General features: G+C 58.8%; 1 protein-coding gene and 1 long non-coding RNA gene across 9 annotated transcripts in view; one reads left to right on the forward strand and one right to left on the reverse strand.

Annotated features, from left to right (window-relative positions):
- The window catches only part of MBP (myelin basic protein), an 83,996-nt gene that overhangs the window by 14,069 nt on the left and 52,857 nt on the right, over nt 1-17,070 (reverse strand). For 6 of the 8 annotated variants that reach the window (XM_074355196.1, XM_074355195.1, XM_074355197.1 and 3 more), the window contains exons 4-5: nt 13,664-14,100; nt 7,038-7,115 (exon numbers count right to left, since the gene is read on the reverse strand). In XM_074355196.1, coding sequence (XP_074211297.1) covers nt 7,038-7,115; nt 13,664-14,100 — 515 coding nt within the window. The remainder of the gene's footprint in view (nt 1-7,037; nt 7,116-13,663; nt 14,101-17,070) is intronic. The other 2 variants (XM_074355199.1, XM_074355198.1) reach the window with 1 other exon arrangement.
- On the forward strand, nt 1,847-7,023 carry LOC123617176 (uncharacterized). Its single transcript, XR_006725301.2, has 3 exons — nt 1,847-3,617; nt 3,842-3,933; nt 4,285-7,023. It is a non-coding gene; the product is annotated as an uncharacterized LOC123617176 (long non-coding RNA).

A 17,070-nucleotide genomic window follows, 5' to 3' on the forward strand; every position in this document is an offset into this window, starting at 1 on the left:
CACATCAGTGTTTTCACCCTTGTGGGTCTTGGACCAAAAGTGCTGCTCACGGCCACCCCTCATCCTCCGGCTGTGGATGGTGTTCTCAGAGAGGTTGAGGGAAGAGCTTGCCGGGTCTGCTCCCTTCCAGTCCGGCTCCCAGCGTTCGGCAGCCCCGCCAGGTGAGATCCCCACGGAGCCCATGCGGATGGGAGGAGATGCTCCCAACCCACAGGTCCCAGCAGGTGAGAAAGCACGGGGCAGCCACGTGAGCAAAGGGAGGTAACAGAGAAGGATGGACTTCCACAAAGTCGTGTTCATTTCTTTCAAAGTTTGTAGGTAGACTTAACACCCGGTGAAGGTGGGATGAGCTGGAAGTAAAAATGTGCTCGGAGAGAAGAAAAAGAAAGCGTCATGGTGGCGTCGGTTAGAGACGGCGGATACCAGCCGGAGAACTGGGGAGTGTGGTCGCCACTCTTTGCTGCAGAATGAGCCCTGGTCTCCTAGCAAACGCTGGGGGTTGGATGCAGCAGTCGCAAGTCTAGTTAGAGAGACGAGATTTTTCAGGTTTGCTGTTTTTTAAAGGATGAAACCTGGGGGCCGGTCAGCTCCCGCATTCAGTGGAAAAGTAATGCCTCAACCCAAGCGAGCAGAACTGAACTGTCTGCCGCCTTCTGCTTTGTCTGGTTGATTGGAAGCACCCCACCCACCAACTGCCCCCAAATGCACGGCTTTGCCGCTTGTCCTGTCATGCTACGGGCCGAAGAGGCAGAACCGTGCGCGCACCCACAAAGAGCCACTGAGGACACGTGCCTTCACGAGGTGGTCTCCCTGAGGGTCCAGAGACAGGGAGGAAAGGGATTTGCATTTCACTTCCCCCACCCCATAGAGGAACTTTTGATTCCGCGGGACTCAAGAAACTCAGATCCAGGCAGCTGAGCGGTTCGTCTTGTTAACCTGTTTGGAACCGCAATCACAGTGTCGCTGTTTTTCCCAACTGCCCATGACAAGGAAGGACAATAGAGCAAGACCTGGGGTCACAAAGTGATTTCTTTACTTGTGACAGTGGTGACAAAGCCAAATAATGCTTCTCCCGGATTCTTTTCTTCGCTCTTTGAGAGGCGTGCAATGTAGCTCACCGTGAGGCAGACGCACTTCCGCCCACTTTCTCTGGCTTCGCTTCTGTGGCTTATGCTAACCCTTGACACCTTTCAGGAGCCTGCTGAAGTGGTGTCCCGTCCTCAGGCAGCCCTCACGGGGCAGCAGGCTCAGTGGCTTCTGTTGAGCAGCTCCACTGAATGGCTCTCCTCCATGCTCGCTGGCCTTGCTGACTTCCCACCGTGTCGCTGGTGAGAGGTGACAGGGTCTGTCCACCCGGCCACCTCTTTGTAGCCCTTTGGAAGGAAGGAAGGAGCAGTTTCAAGTCCCCCCAGGGCAATGGGCCAGATGCTGAGCTGGGGGGCCTGTGAAATAACTATGAGAGACCAGAGCGCGTGGTACCAAGGGCACAAGCTTGCAGAAGACGCGGCCCATCTGCACGGAAGCCGCACGCGTGCTGATGTTGCTCCCTTTCTGGGACAGTGCTGTGGCGTGGCCTGTTCCCTCCGTGCTCCCCGGCCCGCGGCGCTTTGGCCTGTCCCGCAGGTCGCTGGGCCCTAAGCCCCCCCCCCCCCAGCCTCTCAGCCACACTCGTCGATTTGTTTTCAGAGGCGGCAGTTGCTCCGCTCCCGCTCAGACGGCGCCCAGCGTGCCCGGGACAGAGTCAGGTTTCCCCCGCGAGGGTGAGGCGCTTAGGCTTTGCGTTCCGGACAGAACTCCCTTCTGTCTGAATGACCTCGTGGGTCGCCCTGTGGTTCGGCCCTTGGTGAGTTCGAGTGTGTTTGTTCCCGAATCCCTAACTCGGTGTGTTTGAGACCATGGGCTTGTCCTTCACGGTGTTGGCCGCAGGCAGCTCGGTCACTGGGCAGACTCAGGGGCAGACGGAAAATTTCGGTGACCCGGCGACCATTCTGATGACACATTTCTTCTCAGACGCTGGGACCGAGGTGGCTGGCGGGGCGTAGGGCCGGCTGGTGAGGGCGGCCCGTGTGTCCCTGAAGCTCCGCTCGGTGGGGCGGTCGCTCAGCTGTGACTAGAGGGACCGGTTTGGTTTCCAAGCTGGAGACTCCGTGCTCCTGGCGGAATGTGAAGCTGAACGCCGGGGGCAGGGGTGCAATGGCTTCTTTCTCTCTGAAATGAGGGAACAGAAGCCCCCGGCCTCCTCGGGACCAAGGGTTTTGCCTCCGGGGACGCCGCCCAAGGGCTGGAGTCACGGGCCTCTGGGTGGTGACAGAGCAAGACTCCATGAGCCACGGGAGTGAGGTCACCCCAGGCACAGAAGCACCGCAAGTCGGCATCACAGTCAGCGCGCTCTGCTGGCTCAGCGGACGCTGCGGGGACGGAGCATTTTCTGCATTTTCTGATGGAGGTTTAACCTTAGGCGGGCACCTCCGCGGCCAGTTTCCAGCTCTCGGCCCAGTGAGTGGATGTGATGGAGGAGGAGGCCGTGGAGGTGGATGGGGCCCCGGCTGGAGTGGGACGCTGCTGTCAGGTGGGTCCCATCTTGTCCGGTCTGATGCGCAGCTGCCCGGGGCCTCCCTGCCAGGAGCGTTGCTTGATGCATGGGACGGCCCTTCCATCTCGTCTGGGAAGCCTGGGGAGCTTGCGGCCGGAGGAACGGGCTCCTCCTCCCTGCAGGGAAGGCTCCCCGCTGTTCACCCCCTCAGGGCAGCAGAGCTGGTGCTGAGAGCGAAGTTCTTGAATGTGGAATCTGGGGGGCTTCCTTGGGTCTCCTTCCAAGATGGTGGGAGGCAGGGATGGATGATGGCTGTAACCGCTCCGACCTTTTCCCTTTGCTCCCAGGCACCCATTAAAGGCCTCTGTGTGTGTACAGCATGTAGAAGGCTTTCCAGCATAAATATCAAGGTAACATCTCAGTAGAGGCAGAAACCAGTCACTCAGGATGCCTTTTCTTGGCTTGGAATTCAACTGTTCCCTCGCACAAGATGACAGCCAGCAGTTTACAGGCCGCAGAGTCTGGAAGACTTATTCTGGAAGGAAAAGCCAAGTTGCAACAGGCCTTCCAGCAAGTGAAGGCTACGGCTGGGTGCGGCTGCGCTGGGGGGGCAGCCCCTGAGGCGGGGGGCGGACTAGACCACCGGCCCCGCTCTGGGAGACATGAGGTCCAAGGACAGCCAGCCGGCCTGCCCACCCGCGTCAGCACGGTCCCCGAGGAATTTGATCTGCTCTGGGTCCCCACGGCCAGACCTCCAGGCCCATCCAGACCACCCAGCTCTGGTCAGAGCCACACACTTGGAAATTATGAAGAAATCCAATTCAGAAAACTGGAAGACTGAGTAGGAGGGGAGTCTCGGGGTGGCCTTCCTGTGGGAGGGATGCCCAGGGACCGAGGCTGTGTTTTCTCTGAGCAGAACAAGACCCCACAAGCCTGAGGCACGTGATGTCGCCCTGGGCACTCAAGGGAGAGAGGTGCACTGTCACTCAGCTGAGGAAGTCCCTGGAGGCTTGAGGAAAGGGCTGCTGGCGCCTTCGTCTTCAAAGAAATGTCCTCCATTGTCGCTTGACGCCTGTATCTTTTGGTGAGGAAACCGAGGTCTGAGAGCAGAAACCCAAAGGCCGAGGGCCAGAGCTGGTGGGGTGGGGACGCGGCCTCGCAGGGGCTGTGCTCAGTGGCTCCGGCCCCTGCGGGAGGCAGGCTGACGCCGGTCTTTCCCAGCACGAGGAGTGGGGGTTCTCTTTCTCTGCATCAGCACAGGCCCCCAGCGGCAGGACAGTCATTTTTGATACGGTTGCCACTTTCCAGGCCAGAAAAGGCAGCTCAGAGCAGACATACGAGGCTGAGCCCAGGAATCAGACCTGCAACCCAGCGCCGATTCTCACTCTGCACTTCTCCAGGTACCGAGAGTCTAACTCCTTCACCCCCGAGTGCCCTGGGGATGGTTGGCTGTGGGTTCAGAGCCAGGCAGGCGACTCTGGGTGCACCCCACGACCGGGTGGCTGGACAGGGACAGTGTCCTCTCCAGGCTGGCGAGGACCAGCTCCCAGGGGCCGCGGGACGGAGGCAGAGGGACTTCAAGGGGAACCAGTCAGAGCAGCCGAGGGGCAGGAGCTGCGTGCGGCTGTCCCCTGCTCTCCGGCATCTCCAGGGCCCGGACAAGCTGGCACAGGGGGGACTGGGGGTGCGGGGCCAGGCATTTGTTCCCTGCTGCCCGCTCAGGGCGCCCTTCCAGCGCCTTCCACCCACAGGCACCAGGCGCTCTGCGTTATGCGCTCTGGGAGGCCCAGCCACGCGGGGCCGGGGTGGCCCGATGAGGGAGCGGAAGGAAGAGGCTCTGCTGCCTTCACCCGGCGCCGACGTCCCCGCTGTGTGTTCTCCTCCTCGTCTCCACCTCGGAATCATGCTTTCCCAGCTTGCTTCGGGGGCCTCAGGTACAAGTTCGTGTCCTGGGGCTCCCCTCCCTTCCCACAGGCACGTTACAGCCCCGGGAGTGTCAGCCCCCACATCAGACTGAGACAAGGCTGAAATCCCCTGGATTCGAGTCCCCAGTGGGGTGGGGGCGGGGCGGCCAGTTCCTGAAGAAGTCGGCTGCTCCCCAGTGTAGTACATGGACTCGTGGCCGCTGGGCCTTCTCTCCCTTTCTGGGGGTTTGTACACAGAGATACATGGACAGAGGGAAGGAGGGGAGTGCTGGGATGCCTGGGCCCCGCGCGTCCGCCTGACGTCGTGCGTCCGCTGTGAGCTCCTGGAGCTCAGGGGAAGGGGGGGTTTTGGTTCCTGGCCCGGGGCCCCCTCGAGGCGGTGCTCAGCCGTGGCTTCACCCAGCGTCTCCGGCTCCTCCGAGAACCTATTTCAAAGGCCTTGGTCGTGGGATCTCAGGACAAGTGGATTTTAAAGCCATTTAGGGTGGCCTGATCCTTCAGTCCTTTACCCATGGCTGGTGCCATTAACTCCTCCCTCCGATAAAGAAAAAAAAAAACCAAAATGGTTTCTTGAACTAATAAAGATGCCAACATGCTGGAGGAGGACGCTGAAAATAGCTGCCAGCCCTTCTCCCAGAGGGCGGACAGTGGCCTAGTGTTTACTCGGTGGGGGAGCAGGTGGGGGGGCGTGAGAGCTGCGAGGCTCCACCTGCGGGAGGGAAGCTGGTGCCGAGATGCCCCCCTGGAACCTGCACGCACAGCCGGGACCTGCGGGGGCTGCTGAGAGGACACGACCGTGACGGGGGGGCTTTGTGTCAACCCCTGCTCCACCTCGTCTTCCTGTCCCTGAATCCACGTGTGAGCCCCGCCCCCAGACACGCACATGGCCGCCTAGTCCGTCCACACCTTCCGGGCTCTTCCAGTGTGTTCCCTCAAGCCCACCTGGACCCCGTGAGGACCGGGGGGACCGTGAGAGGACAGATGACAAAGGCGAAGGCCTGTGACTGAAGGCCCGCAGGCGCCCCGCCCCTCACGCTGCGTCCGCAGCCCAGAGCGGGAGCCACGTGGCGCTGCTATGGGAGCTCCCATATGTCTTTGGCCGGGTTTGTAAGTGGAGGCGCAGTGGTCTGTCCAGGGTGAAGACATGGGGGCCAGGGCTGCAGCTTTTCCCCGCAAAGAGAAGTCAGCATTCTGTCGAGCAGTCTAAACATCCACTCAACACCGAAGTCCTAGCCCCCGCCCTCCTGCTCTGCGCCCGGGACTGGTGGTGAAGTGGGGCCTCTGGGTGGAGCCGCTCTGCTTTCTGATGGTGGAGGAGAGAAGGGGGCTCTGGGTGGCTTCAGGGTGAAGGGAACATGTGGGTCTCTTTTTGGGGACATCTGCCCTCCCCGGACCCTGTCCCCCACCGTGTTACAGGGTGACAGTGAGCCTGGGAACCCTGGGCCTTCCCAGGAGGGCCATCCGGCTCGGCTTCCTCATGGCCAAGTCCAAATCAAGCCGAAGCCCAAGGGCCCCAGAGATTATGGGCCCCCAGGGGGCGGGCCCTCAGCGCCTTCCTCGGGGTGGGGTGCGTGCTTTAAGGGGAAGCCACAGGAAAAGAGCCCCCTGCGCAGTGAGCATGAGGAACAGCAGAAGCACAACTAGTGGGGGCGGCGGCCCCCCAACCCCCTGCAGCCATCCAGGTGCGGACTCATCCCCGCTGCCCGGTGGCCTGACGGACAAGCCCCTCCCATGCAGCCAGCAGCCCCGTCACTGCTGTGTCCGGGGTGATGATGGCGCAGGGTCCTGAGCGCCGGCCTCCTGCCGCCCTGCCTGGGAGCCCGGCGAGCCCCCTGGCCTTCGTAGAGCTGCTCGCCCCCTGGATCAGCTGGGGTTGGGCATCCTGCAGCCCCTGCAGTCATACCATCACGTGGGGGTGGTGACAGCTGCCCCTCCCCTCCAGAGGTCTGTGGACGCCTCTCTGGCCTGTCTTCATCCCTTCTCCCAGCCCCTCCTCTGATGCCTTTAAAGAGGAATGATCCACCATCAGGATTCCGTGGGCCCCACTGCTCAGCCCTGGGGCTGCATCAAGGGCCAGAAGCCGCCCTCCTGTTTCGTGTTACAGCACGTGCTTTCAACCTTGTTCTCAGGTTAAGAAGGCAGGTGGGGCACAGGCCGGCTGTGCTGGGACAGCAGGCGCCCAGACCTCGGAGTCCCCATGGGGCTGTGCCCCCTGCCCTGCATGACCAGAGTCTGACCCAGGCTTGATCCCATGCTTCTCCTAGGGGTGTTTTGCCCCTGCTGTCCACGCGATCACCCCACAGTCCCTATGGGCTTGGAAGACCAGTGGGAGGGGGGCAGGTCCCAGGGCTCGCCCTCCACCCCAGGGCACTTGGGGGACGCGGCCCGAGAGCCAGCTCCTCTTGGACTTGCTGAGCGCTCCGTGTCTGCCCGGTGCTGGCTTTCCCAGGAGATGGGGCAGCGGGTCAAGGCTCACTCCCAGGGCTCGTCCTCGTAGGACCCACCCTGAATCAAGAGAGGATGTCTTCCTCCGCGGCCGCAAGTTGCCACCACGCATGGGCGGGGGACGCTCACCTTACCTGGTACATGTTGCACAGCCCGGGCGGCCGGCGGGCAGGAGCGGACGGCGGGCTCCTGCTCTGCGTGAGCCACGGGACCTGCCGGGCAGGGGGGACAGAGTGGCCAGTTGAGTCCACGTGGGTGCCGTGGGTGGAGCCCCTGGGCCTCCTGCAGGTGTGCCCGTGACCTGCTGGCCAGACCCCGGCAGGTGCGGACGGTGAGTGGGGAATGAGGGTGTGTGACCACGATGGAAGATGGACCCGCGAGAGCCTGCAGAATCGGGGGACCCGGGGAAGGCGGCAGGGGACAACCCCCAGGGATGCTGGGAAGGAAGGATGGCAGGAAAAAAGGAGCAAGAAGGAAGGTTTCAGAAACGATCCCTTTAGAGTCTATTCTGTTGCTAATTATGTGACCAAAGTTTCTTAAAAACGTAGCTGGCACCAGTCATGGAAGATTTCCAAGACGGCAAGTCCAGCAGGCCTCTGCCAGGCCACCTGACGGGTGCAAAGGCTTTCTGAAGCCTGTCTGGAGTAACTTTTACACTGTTTTATTTGTGGAGTTATTTTTTCCTTTTAGAGCAAGTGCGTTCGCATCTGCCCTGGACTTAACAAATGGAAATCATTCCTGCTCTGGGGTGGGGGGTCGTCTGCGGGGTGTCACTGTGGGCCCTCCGTGTACTTCAGGGTAAAATGAACTCATTTAAGAGCAACGCAGGGCTCAGAAGTCACTCCAGCAGACCCCTGGGGCTCCACGTCCTCCTGGACGGTCTTCCTCGTGCTTGGTGGCATTCAGGAGCAAGTATTAATAGGAGTTTATACTCCTTCACGTGACATCTGCGTTAACCTGCGCTCTGTTGTTACACAGCTTCCTAAAGAGTGGCCCTAACTGACTGCGTTTTCCCTGCCCCATCGGCTGTGAGACAGCACCTGCTGTGCCAGCCAAGTCTGAGCGATGCGGGGGGTGAATATTATCGCAGGACCAAGGTAAGTGGCCTGCAGGGAGGTCCTCTCGACTGTCCACAGCGGATACCAAGAAGAAAGATGGAGAGAGAGAGAGAGAAGCAGCCTTACAGGGTCAAGAGATGAAGTCAGTGTCACAGGTTTCAAGAGACGCCTTCGACTGGCTACAGATGAAGTGGATTTTTAAAAAATAGGTGAACGGCTAGTTATACATGGAACTAAGCAGCAGTTGTGACACAGAAAAATATTAAGGCGTTCTAGAAATGCTACTGTGAAGGGAACACACTACAGAGTATTTAAAAGTGTGTCTCAGTGGATAAAGCTGTGGAGTCTCTGCCCTGATGAGGCCTGGTTGCCCCCCCCGGGGGTGAAGCCCCTCAGAGGTGGCACACCTGGGCAAGTCCCTGCTGCACTGGGTCAAAAGACTTTTCTAGTTACTTGTCCTCTATTTCAGACAACGTCCTTTCTAAATGAAGAGGCATCTCTTGGTGACATTTTTAGGCAGCTCTGGGGGCGGGTGTTCAGCCCCCTCTACTGCCACCCTGGCTTCCTGGGCGCTGGCGGTGCAGCCCGGGGTGGGGACGGAGCCCACGGCTCTGAGACAGGGCGCCCCCCACCACCAGTGATTGACTGGCTTTCTGGACCCCTCCCTGGAAGCCTGCCCCTTGGGAAGCGGTGGGAGGAGGGGGACCAGCCCTCTGTGTCTGTGGGCAAGCACACGTGTCCAGGTGTGCTCAGGACCAGAGAGGGAGGGCACCTGGGGAGGAGGCGTGAGGAGGCCCCCGCCAGGGCTCGGGGGAGGCAGGAGGAGCCCCTCCCGGAAACCATGTGTCCAGCTTACAGAAGAGCTCATTTTAATTCCTCTCTCACCCTGCTTTTTACTAATTTCCAGCGAAGTCAGATGACTTCCGAGCATCTCGGAATGTGGCGATGTACATAATGGAAAAATTCTAGGATAACTTGTGAAACCAGAGTGGGAGGAGATACCTCTCCAGTTCCGAAGGCTAAATCCATACCTCAGTGATTCCCACGTGAGGTCTGGCGAGCGTGTTTTTCCCTAATGCTGAGATATCCCCTAAGATGTCAGGCTAAGCTCTCCATCACCTGAAGGATTGCCTGTTCCTTTTACCAAAAGGAAAATCAATGATGATGGAAAGAAATGACATAAAGTGGAAATGACTTTAGAAGGAGGCCAGTTACAACCAGGGTCTGCTGGCAGGATGCGCGGTCCAGACGAATGGAAGGAAATCACGTCTCTGCTCCTTTTTCTAGTTCACCAACAACCCCAAGCTTGCCCTCGACCGCAGACCCTCCCTGGCACCCTTGAAGGAGCCAGTCTGCCTCTCCCTTTAGGTTCATCCTGGAGTGCTGCTTCGCCCCCTCGTTGTCCCCTCCCAGGGAGCACAGTCACTCAATAAATGCTGCTGAGAAGTCCTGTGCCCCCGACACACAAGAGAACGGTCACTTCCCCCGACAGGTGCAGGGCTGTGCTCTGAGAGGAACACTAGAAACATCAGGCAGAACGAGGACAGCCATACCAGGAAGGCCAGGGCGCCACACTCTTCATGGAGAAGAAAGAATGAAACGTCTGAGTGTAAAGGCAGATGCGTGAGAACCGTCCGCGTGTGCAGCCGTGGCGGGTGCCCCGGCCCCAGACTCACCTGTTGGCAGCTGTGCCAGGGAAATGCCAGTCACACACTGTGCTTAGTAAGGGAGGGACACCAAAAAAAAGCAACTTAAAAAAAACTCACATGCAATTAGTACACCATCCTCAGGCTGTTAGAATGTTTAATAAATGCACAAAAGGAAGAAATATATAAAAAGCAGAAGTTCATCACAAAATCAAATTGGGATATAATCGCCAGAAGGCAGTCACCATTAAATACATCAACGTACTTTACAAATGTTTCACTCAGCACAGAGAACGCGGCAAAGTCACCCACGAAGCGGGGACGACACATCCCAATTTTAACTCTCGCCTGTTTAAAAACGGTGTGGAGACCGCAGGAGGACACGGCAAAGCGCTGGGAGCTGAGCCGGGGAAATCACTGATCAATAATCCGTCAGGGTAATGACGCTGCAAAGGAATTCCTGCAGGAACGTGTATGGGTGCAGAAATAAACATGCCCAGAGCCTCTGGAGTTTCTCCAGGACGACCTCTGGCCAAGTCCGTGGCACATGTATGTGCTGCACGGCCGGGTCCTTGCCACCGACACTCACGCTGAGACCCACGTTGGTTCTGCGAGCATCACTGCTCCTCTGTGAGCGGAAACACGCTGAACCAAGATGCGTGAGTGCCGTTCCACTGGCTTTGGGGCTGGACCCACTCGGGGCGGGGCGCCCTACTCAGGCCCTGCGTGCTGTGTCCTCCAGGCCATCTGCCGTTGTCACCCTCCCCCGGGGGTTACAGAGCACAGCTACAGAATTCGGGTATCGTGTTAACAGTGAGGAGGTAAGTTACCACAGAACTAAAATGTGTTAAGTGAAATTAAAATGCAATGGGAAAAAGTAAGGAGACAGAACGTGGTGATTAGTTCACAAGCCTGATTCTACCCCAGAGCACTGAAGGGCAGAAACAGTTTCTATCCCACACACCCAAAACCACAGGAAGTCGTACTGCACGCTGAGGACGGGGCACGGAGACTGGCGGGTGATAAACGCAGCTTCGACCACAAAGTAAACGGAGAAAGGCAGGGGCTGCCACCGGCCTGCAGACTTGCTGCGCGACACCTCCAGGAACGCAGGCTGGTGCGGAGGGAGGAGACGCAGGCCTACCCTGCCCCTTTCCTAACAGGTCACGTCCTGTCTGGGTGTCACATCTGTGTCCACCTGAGTCACTTTCCAAGCTAATGTGTCACGGTTTTGGTGTCCAGCCTGAGGATTCGGTGTCGGTCCAGGGACAAGCTGGCAGGGGGGTCTGATGGGTGGGAGGGGGGACGAGGGCAGCTTGGGAGACCCCTCCTCCTGAACCCGAGCCAAGGCAGCGTGATCTCCGTGCCAACCGCCACCCATTCCTCACCAGGCGGCACATTCCGGGGCCTTGGAAACCTGGTTCTTAAGCAACAACCCCGTCGTTCTCTGGCGACAAAGACTCGTCGTCTCTATGAATTCACTTGTCATTTCTGGCTCTCAAAACATTATGCCTCCTCAAGGCTCTCCCTGAATGTCAACTCCCGGCCACACGGAGGGCGGGTGCGCTGGCGCATTCCGAGGACTGGGGGGCGCCGCTAACCCCAGGGGAGGGGGGAACAAGCAGCCCCATGTCCCTGGGCTCCATTCGGCCTCACATGACTCTACCCTAAAGGCCTACTCTGTGCAGCTGAGCAGAGTGACTGCTCCCCCAGACACAGGCCAGCGGAGCCAGGCCGCCGCTCCAGGCTGGGGTGCCCTGAGCGTCCGGTGCCCCTTAGATGGTTATCTTAGGAGCAGAAAATGGGGAAATGGGCTTTTACAATCATCAAGCCTTCGGATTCACATCTTTTCTCAGACTTTCATCCGAAGGACCTTTCCAGCTTGTGAGAAAACAAGGGCTCTCCTGACTTACAAAGACAGCAAAGCGAACAATGAGCCACACTAATAAGCACCCCGACCTCGCAGCCCTGTGGCTGTGCCGCTGGGGGGAGCGTGTTTACACGCACGCCTCCAGGGTTTAAAAGCAAAGAACCCACAATGGAAGAGGTGACCTGAACGAACACTGCCAGGAACCCCCCCCCCCCCGCTGGTGCATTTGCAGCAAAGTGACTCAGCAGGCCCGTGAGCCTGGCCTGTGTCTGTGATGAGCAGCTGGTCTGTGACACACGGGACTTGAATGGGGTTCTGTGGCATCAAACGGTAAGGCTGTGCAGTTTTAAATCTTTATTCAACATCCAGTCGTGAACAGAATGGACACTTCGAAAGTGCAAAAACAAGTCTTTAAATGTTGTTTTTAGTTTTTTAAAATCCTGCGGAAATGTTTTGATTTCTCTGGACCCTCGATGATCCAGCAAGACGATTTTGCAAAGTGGAGGCCCACTTCGGAGACTGGGGTCTTTCCTTTGGGAATGTCGAAGACGAGACTAAATGCAATGAAGCCCGTACATTTACATAAAGGAAGGGAAACAGGGACGCAGACCAGGGGCTCAGTCTGAGAGGAGGGCACAGGGGCCGGCCGCGCGCTCACAGCCGCCCCGCGGCGGGGCTGCCCTGTAGCGCACGCCGCGGCTACTGCGCCCTGCCGCGCGGGCTGGGTGGGCTCTTCCTGCGCCTGGCGGGAAGCAGGGCAGTGTAAGGTCTCGGGACGGGAGGGGTCGCACGCGTGCCAGGTGTTTGCACAACAGCGAGGTTTGCTTTGACAGCTGTGCTTGAAATTAGCATTAGACCCGCATTTCAGGGTGAGGGGAGACAGCCCCGTGTCCAGGACACCCGAGGAACCCATCAGAGAATGAGTTCTGTCAGCACGTCAGGCACCTCGAGCGCCACTCACGCGAGGTCCTGCCAAGCGTCAAGTGACAGGTCTCAGCTCTGAGCAGGTGCCAGAGAGGCTGGCCGGGCCCAGAACCTTGACGCCTTAATACAAAAGGCGGAGCGACACCTGAGATTGTCTCCAACCGTTTCAGATCGTCAGTCACTTTAAGACTTAAAGGCGGAGACTAAAGCAAATTCGAGAAGCGCCTCCACTCCCGGCGCCCCCATGTTGACCACGTTCCGTTAGGATGCCGGGGGCCTCTGCTCCAGAGCCTCGGACGTTCCCTTTCAGGCCTTTCAGCTGAAGCACAGGGCACGGCCGGAAGCCTGGCTGCATCTCAGGTGCTTGGTGAGCACACCCGATAAACCGAGTTTGCAGCAAAACCTCACTCCTCCCAAAATGGCCCACCTGTATGACACCCTAAGAAGTCGGGGGCCATGAATGCCATGTGTTTGCCATCCGATGCCCCTCAGGGATTACCTCTGCAGTGAGACACCAGCCACAGACGACCTCCTCCCCACCCAGCCCAGAAGCCAGCGTCGCAAACCGACCACAATAGGAGCATTTTTCTCTTGTGACACATTTTTATCTGCAGAACACTTAAAGAGACTTCACAAATGCTATACTCAAACTAATGGAATACCGAAATAATACAGTTTTGATTCACAGACACGTTCATCTATTCCCCCACACAACTCACTCAGGCAGAAAAGAATATCCACTCAAGGTGAATTTAAATTTCGAGTTTGTTCAAAAGTCCTCAATCAACATGAAGCTAGCAGCACTGAGTCCAAAAAAACAAAAACAAAAACAAAAAACTGGCTGACGTCAAAGTGAAGCCCCAGAATGTGGGCAGAGCCAGCAGAACAGCCACAAAGCCCCCAGGCATGAGACACAAAAGCCCCCAGAATGCGATGGTTTTTCTGCAACGCCCACAGGCACGCCCACCCCAGAGACGAGGTTCACAGCGCTCTCCAATCCAGAGCCACGTCCCGACCGCAGCCCTCAGGAGCAGGGGCAGAAGCGTGGGCTATGGGGAAATATGAGAAGCAGAGACCCAGGCCCCCCTTCCCCCCGCTGCGGACCTGATAGCATCTCCAGCGAGGACCACTGACCCCCGACAGCACAGAGGCTGGCCCACGTCCCCTCTGAGGGCTGAGCTCGCCTGCGGCCCCTTCCTTTCCGTCTACACCACAGCGGCCGCACGCACTCCGGGCTCCTCTCTCTACTCCTCAGAGCTCACCTTGCCTGAGCCCCGCTTGGGCGCGCCCCTGTCGGCGCCAAAGAAGCGGCCGAGGGAGTCGAGGATGCCCGTGTCTCTGTGCCTGGGGAGGAAGGCGTGCCTGGCGTGGTCCATGGTGCTCGCCGAGGCCAGGTACTTGGATCCGTGCCTCTGGGAGGGTCTCTTCTGTGTGGCCATCACATCCAGGCCCTCCGGAGCAGCGGCACTGTCTTCTTGGATGGTCTGAAGCTCGTCTGACTCTGAAGGCCTGTCTTTGAAGGTGTTGTCCTCCCTCCCCGGGGCATCTCGGGAAAAGAGGCGGATTAAGTGGGGGCGGCCCCCGGGGTCAGATGGGTTGGCGTCAGGCCAGGCATTCTTTGGGTCCGCTGTGCGCTTGGAGTCTGTCACCGCTGTGTCCTGCGAGGGGGTCCCATTGTTCTGGTCCGCATCTGCCTCGCCTGCAAACAACAGTGAGATGTGAATACGGCCGTGCAAAGCAGGGTGCGGACAATGCAGCTTTCTTCCCGGGCTGGTGGACCCGCCGTCCCCTACAAAATCCACAGGATGCGCGGAGCGCCCTGAAGCTCCAGGCGGCCCCTGACCGCCTCGGGCAGACCTGGCCTGAGCACCCTGCTTGCAGCCCTGTGTCTCAGAGGCCCTGGGAATGGCCTCAGGTGCTCCAGGTTTGGCACCAGGCCTTCCCAAAAAACTGGCCGGAGCCAACCCAGCAAAGGCACACACTCTCCCCTGGGTACTGTCATCGCTGCGGGGAGACGCCGGGACTGCAGGCACATTTATGGGACGTTTACCGTCTAAACGGCCACTGTGCATAAGCTAAGCGTGTTGCGAGCAGGCATTCGACAAAAGGTATTTTTAGTGTCCTTGCTAAAAATGGAACCTCCCACATCTTTGGCAATTCACGCCTTACAGAAATGGGGCATTTAGAATTTTTTAGTTTCCAGATTCCACAAGACGCCTTTTGCAAGAGAGAATTGCTTATTCAGGACATTTTGAGTTGGCTTCTCTTCTGTAAGTGGTGACAGTCAGAGAGCTGATGTGGGAATGGGAGGTTTCAGGTTGCAGACCACTGCCCCTCAGCTTCCCGCAGAAATAGCCTTTCTCTCAAGACTGAGGTGGGCGTAAATGAACGTCGTTTAGCTGGTTTCCCTTCCAAAGTTTATTGTTTATCCACAGAAAATGTGGTTTACTCACACTTTCCTGTAATACCATCCAGCCATCGAACCTCCCGACAACCTGTTCACTGATGTTTACCAACATCACCCAGCCCTCCATCCCCCCAGCCCCCCACCCATCCACTCATCCACCCACCCCTCCATCCCCCCAGCCCCCCACCCATCCACTCATCCACCCAGCCCTCCATCCCCCCAGCCCCCCACCCATCCACTCATCCACCCACCCCTCCATCCCCCCAGCCCCCCACCCATCCACTCATCCACCCAGCCCTCCATCCCCCCAGCCTCCCACCCATCCACTCATCCACCCAGCCCTCCATCCCCCCAGCCTCCCACCCATCCACTCATCCACCCAGCCCTCCATCCCCCCAGCCTCCCACCCATCCACTCATCCACCCAGCCCTCCATCCCCCCAGCCTCCCACCCATCCACTCATCCACCCAGCCCTCCATCCCCCCAGCCTCCCACCCATCCACTCATCCACCCAGCCCCCCATCCCCCCAGCCTCCCACCCATCCACTCATCCACCCAGCCCTCCATCCCCCCAGCCTCCCACCCATCCACTCATCCACCCAGCCCTCCATCCCCCCAGCCCCCCACCCATCCACCCAGCCCTCCATCCCCCCAGCCTCCCACCCATCCACTCATCCACCCACCCCTCCATCCTCCCAGCCCCCACCCATCCACTTGTCCACTCACCCATCCACTTACCCGCTTATCCATCCCCAGCCACCGTCTATCCACCCATCCATCCATCCACCCTTCCATCCTTACTCAGTGCTAGCAAGTGTCATGGACCACACCAGATGAACAAGATGTGGTCCCTGTTGCACAGACACAGATGACAATGCATGCTGTGAGCTGAGTGTCCCCTCTGATGGTGTGCCCACACCCGGACCCCCAAGACCTGTGAATGTGAACTTATTTGGAAATAGGGTCTTTTGCAGAGTCATCAAGTCAAGATGGGGTTACACTGAAGAGGGGGCCCTGACCCAATGACTGCTGTCCCTCTAAGGAGAGGGGGGTGGGATGCAGACACAGACACTGAGAAGCGGGCATGCGACCACGGGAGCAGACGCTGGCCTGAGGTGTCTACAGGACACCTGGGACAGAGCGTCTCCAGAGCCTCGGGAGAGCATGGCCCTGCCACACCTGGCCGCAGACTTGGCCTCCGGACTGTGAGGGAAGACGCTCCTGCTGCCCCAAGCCACCCGCTCTGGGCCCTTTTCTGTGGTGACCCCGGGAAGCAGGCATGATGTGTAACTCCGTGTCAGGTAAGGCACTTAAGGGAAGAGCCAAATAGGGGGCCTCAGGGAGGCTGCTTGAGGAACGTCTGGGTGAATGAGATGTGCCGTCTGCGGAGCAGGATGCCCCGGGCAGGGCTCCTCAGGAACGAGCTGGGCTGGTCCCGGAGGGAGAAGCAGAGAGGCCTGGAGCTGGGGGTGTCCTGTGCAAGGCCTGAGGTGAGAGGGAGCTGGCCAGCGGAGGGTGGGGAGGGGGAGGGGAGAGGGTGGGGGCAGGGGGGAAGGGGTTGTTTGAGACAGATCACCAGGCGGTGCAGGACTTCCAGGGTTGAGGTGAAGTGATGACATCTTCTAGGAAAGCACCCAGAGACAGCCAAGGAACGGGGTGCGGGTGGGGCCAGATGTCAAGGGAGGCGAAGCTTCAGCCCAGCCTGCAGGTGAGCCCGGGTGCAGGTGAGCTAGGCTGCAGGTGAGGGGTGCAGGTGAGCACAGGTGGGAGTGGCTACGGTCCAAGGGAGAGGGAGGGTGCAGGGCCAAGGTTGTGTCCTGCGGTGGCAAGAAGCTTCGGCCAACCTGGGGGATGATGGCAAGGGGCGTGGTTTCCTTTCGTTACAAATACCTGGAAGCTTTTATATCCACAACACACACTTCAGAGATACATAAATTACAAAAGCCAAATGACTCCACACTCTGCCAGCAAAGTCGCAGGGGTCAAGAGGCTGTCCCATGAATGACACTCACCATGAAGTCAGTAGACTGACCCACGTTTTCAAAGCAGAGAAACTTACTCCCCAGGGATATCGAAAACGTTTGCTGGGGTCCCAGAGCAAGGCCAGCAGCCAGACCCCGGGATCCTGCTGCCGTCTTGCTCCTGCTCCTGGGGTGGGTGCGCACAGCTCTCAGCTGTGCCTAATGCCAGCCATGCCACCAGCCTCAGAAACACACCACTAAGAATATGGCACGTCTTCCACGGCCACGGATAAATTCAGCC

The sequence above is a fragment of the Camelus bactrianus genome, chromosome 30 (assembly GCF_048773025.1).
Source record: "Camelus bactrianus isolate YW-2024 breed Bactrian camel chromosome 30, ASM4877302v1, whole genome shotgun sequence".
NCBI lineage: Eukaryota > Metazoa > Chordata > Mammalia > Artiodactyla > Camelidae > Camelus > Camelus bactrianus.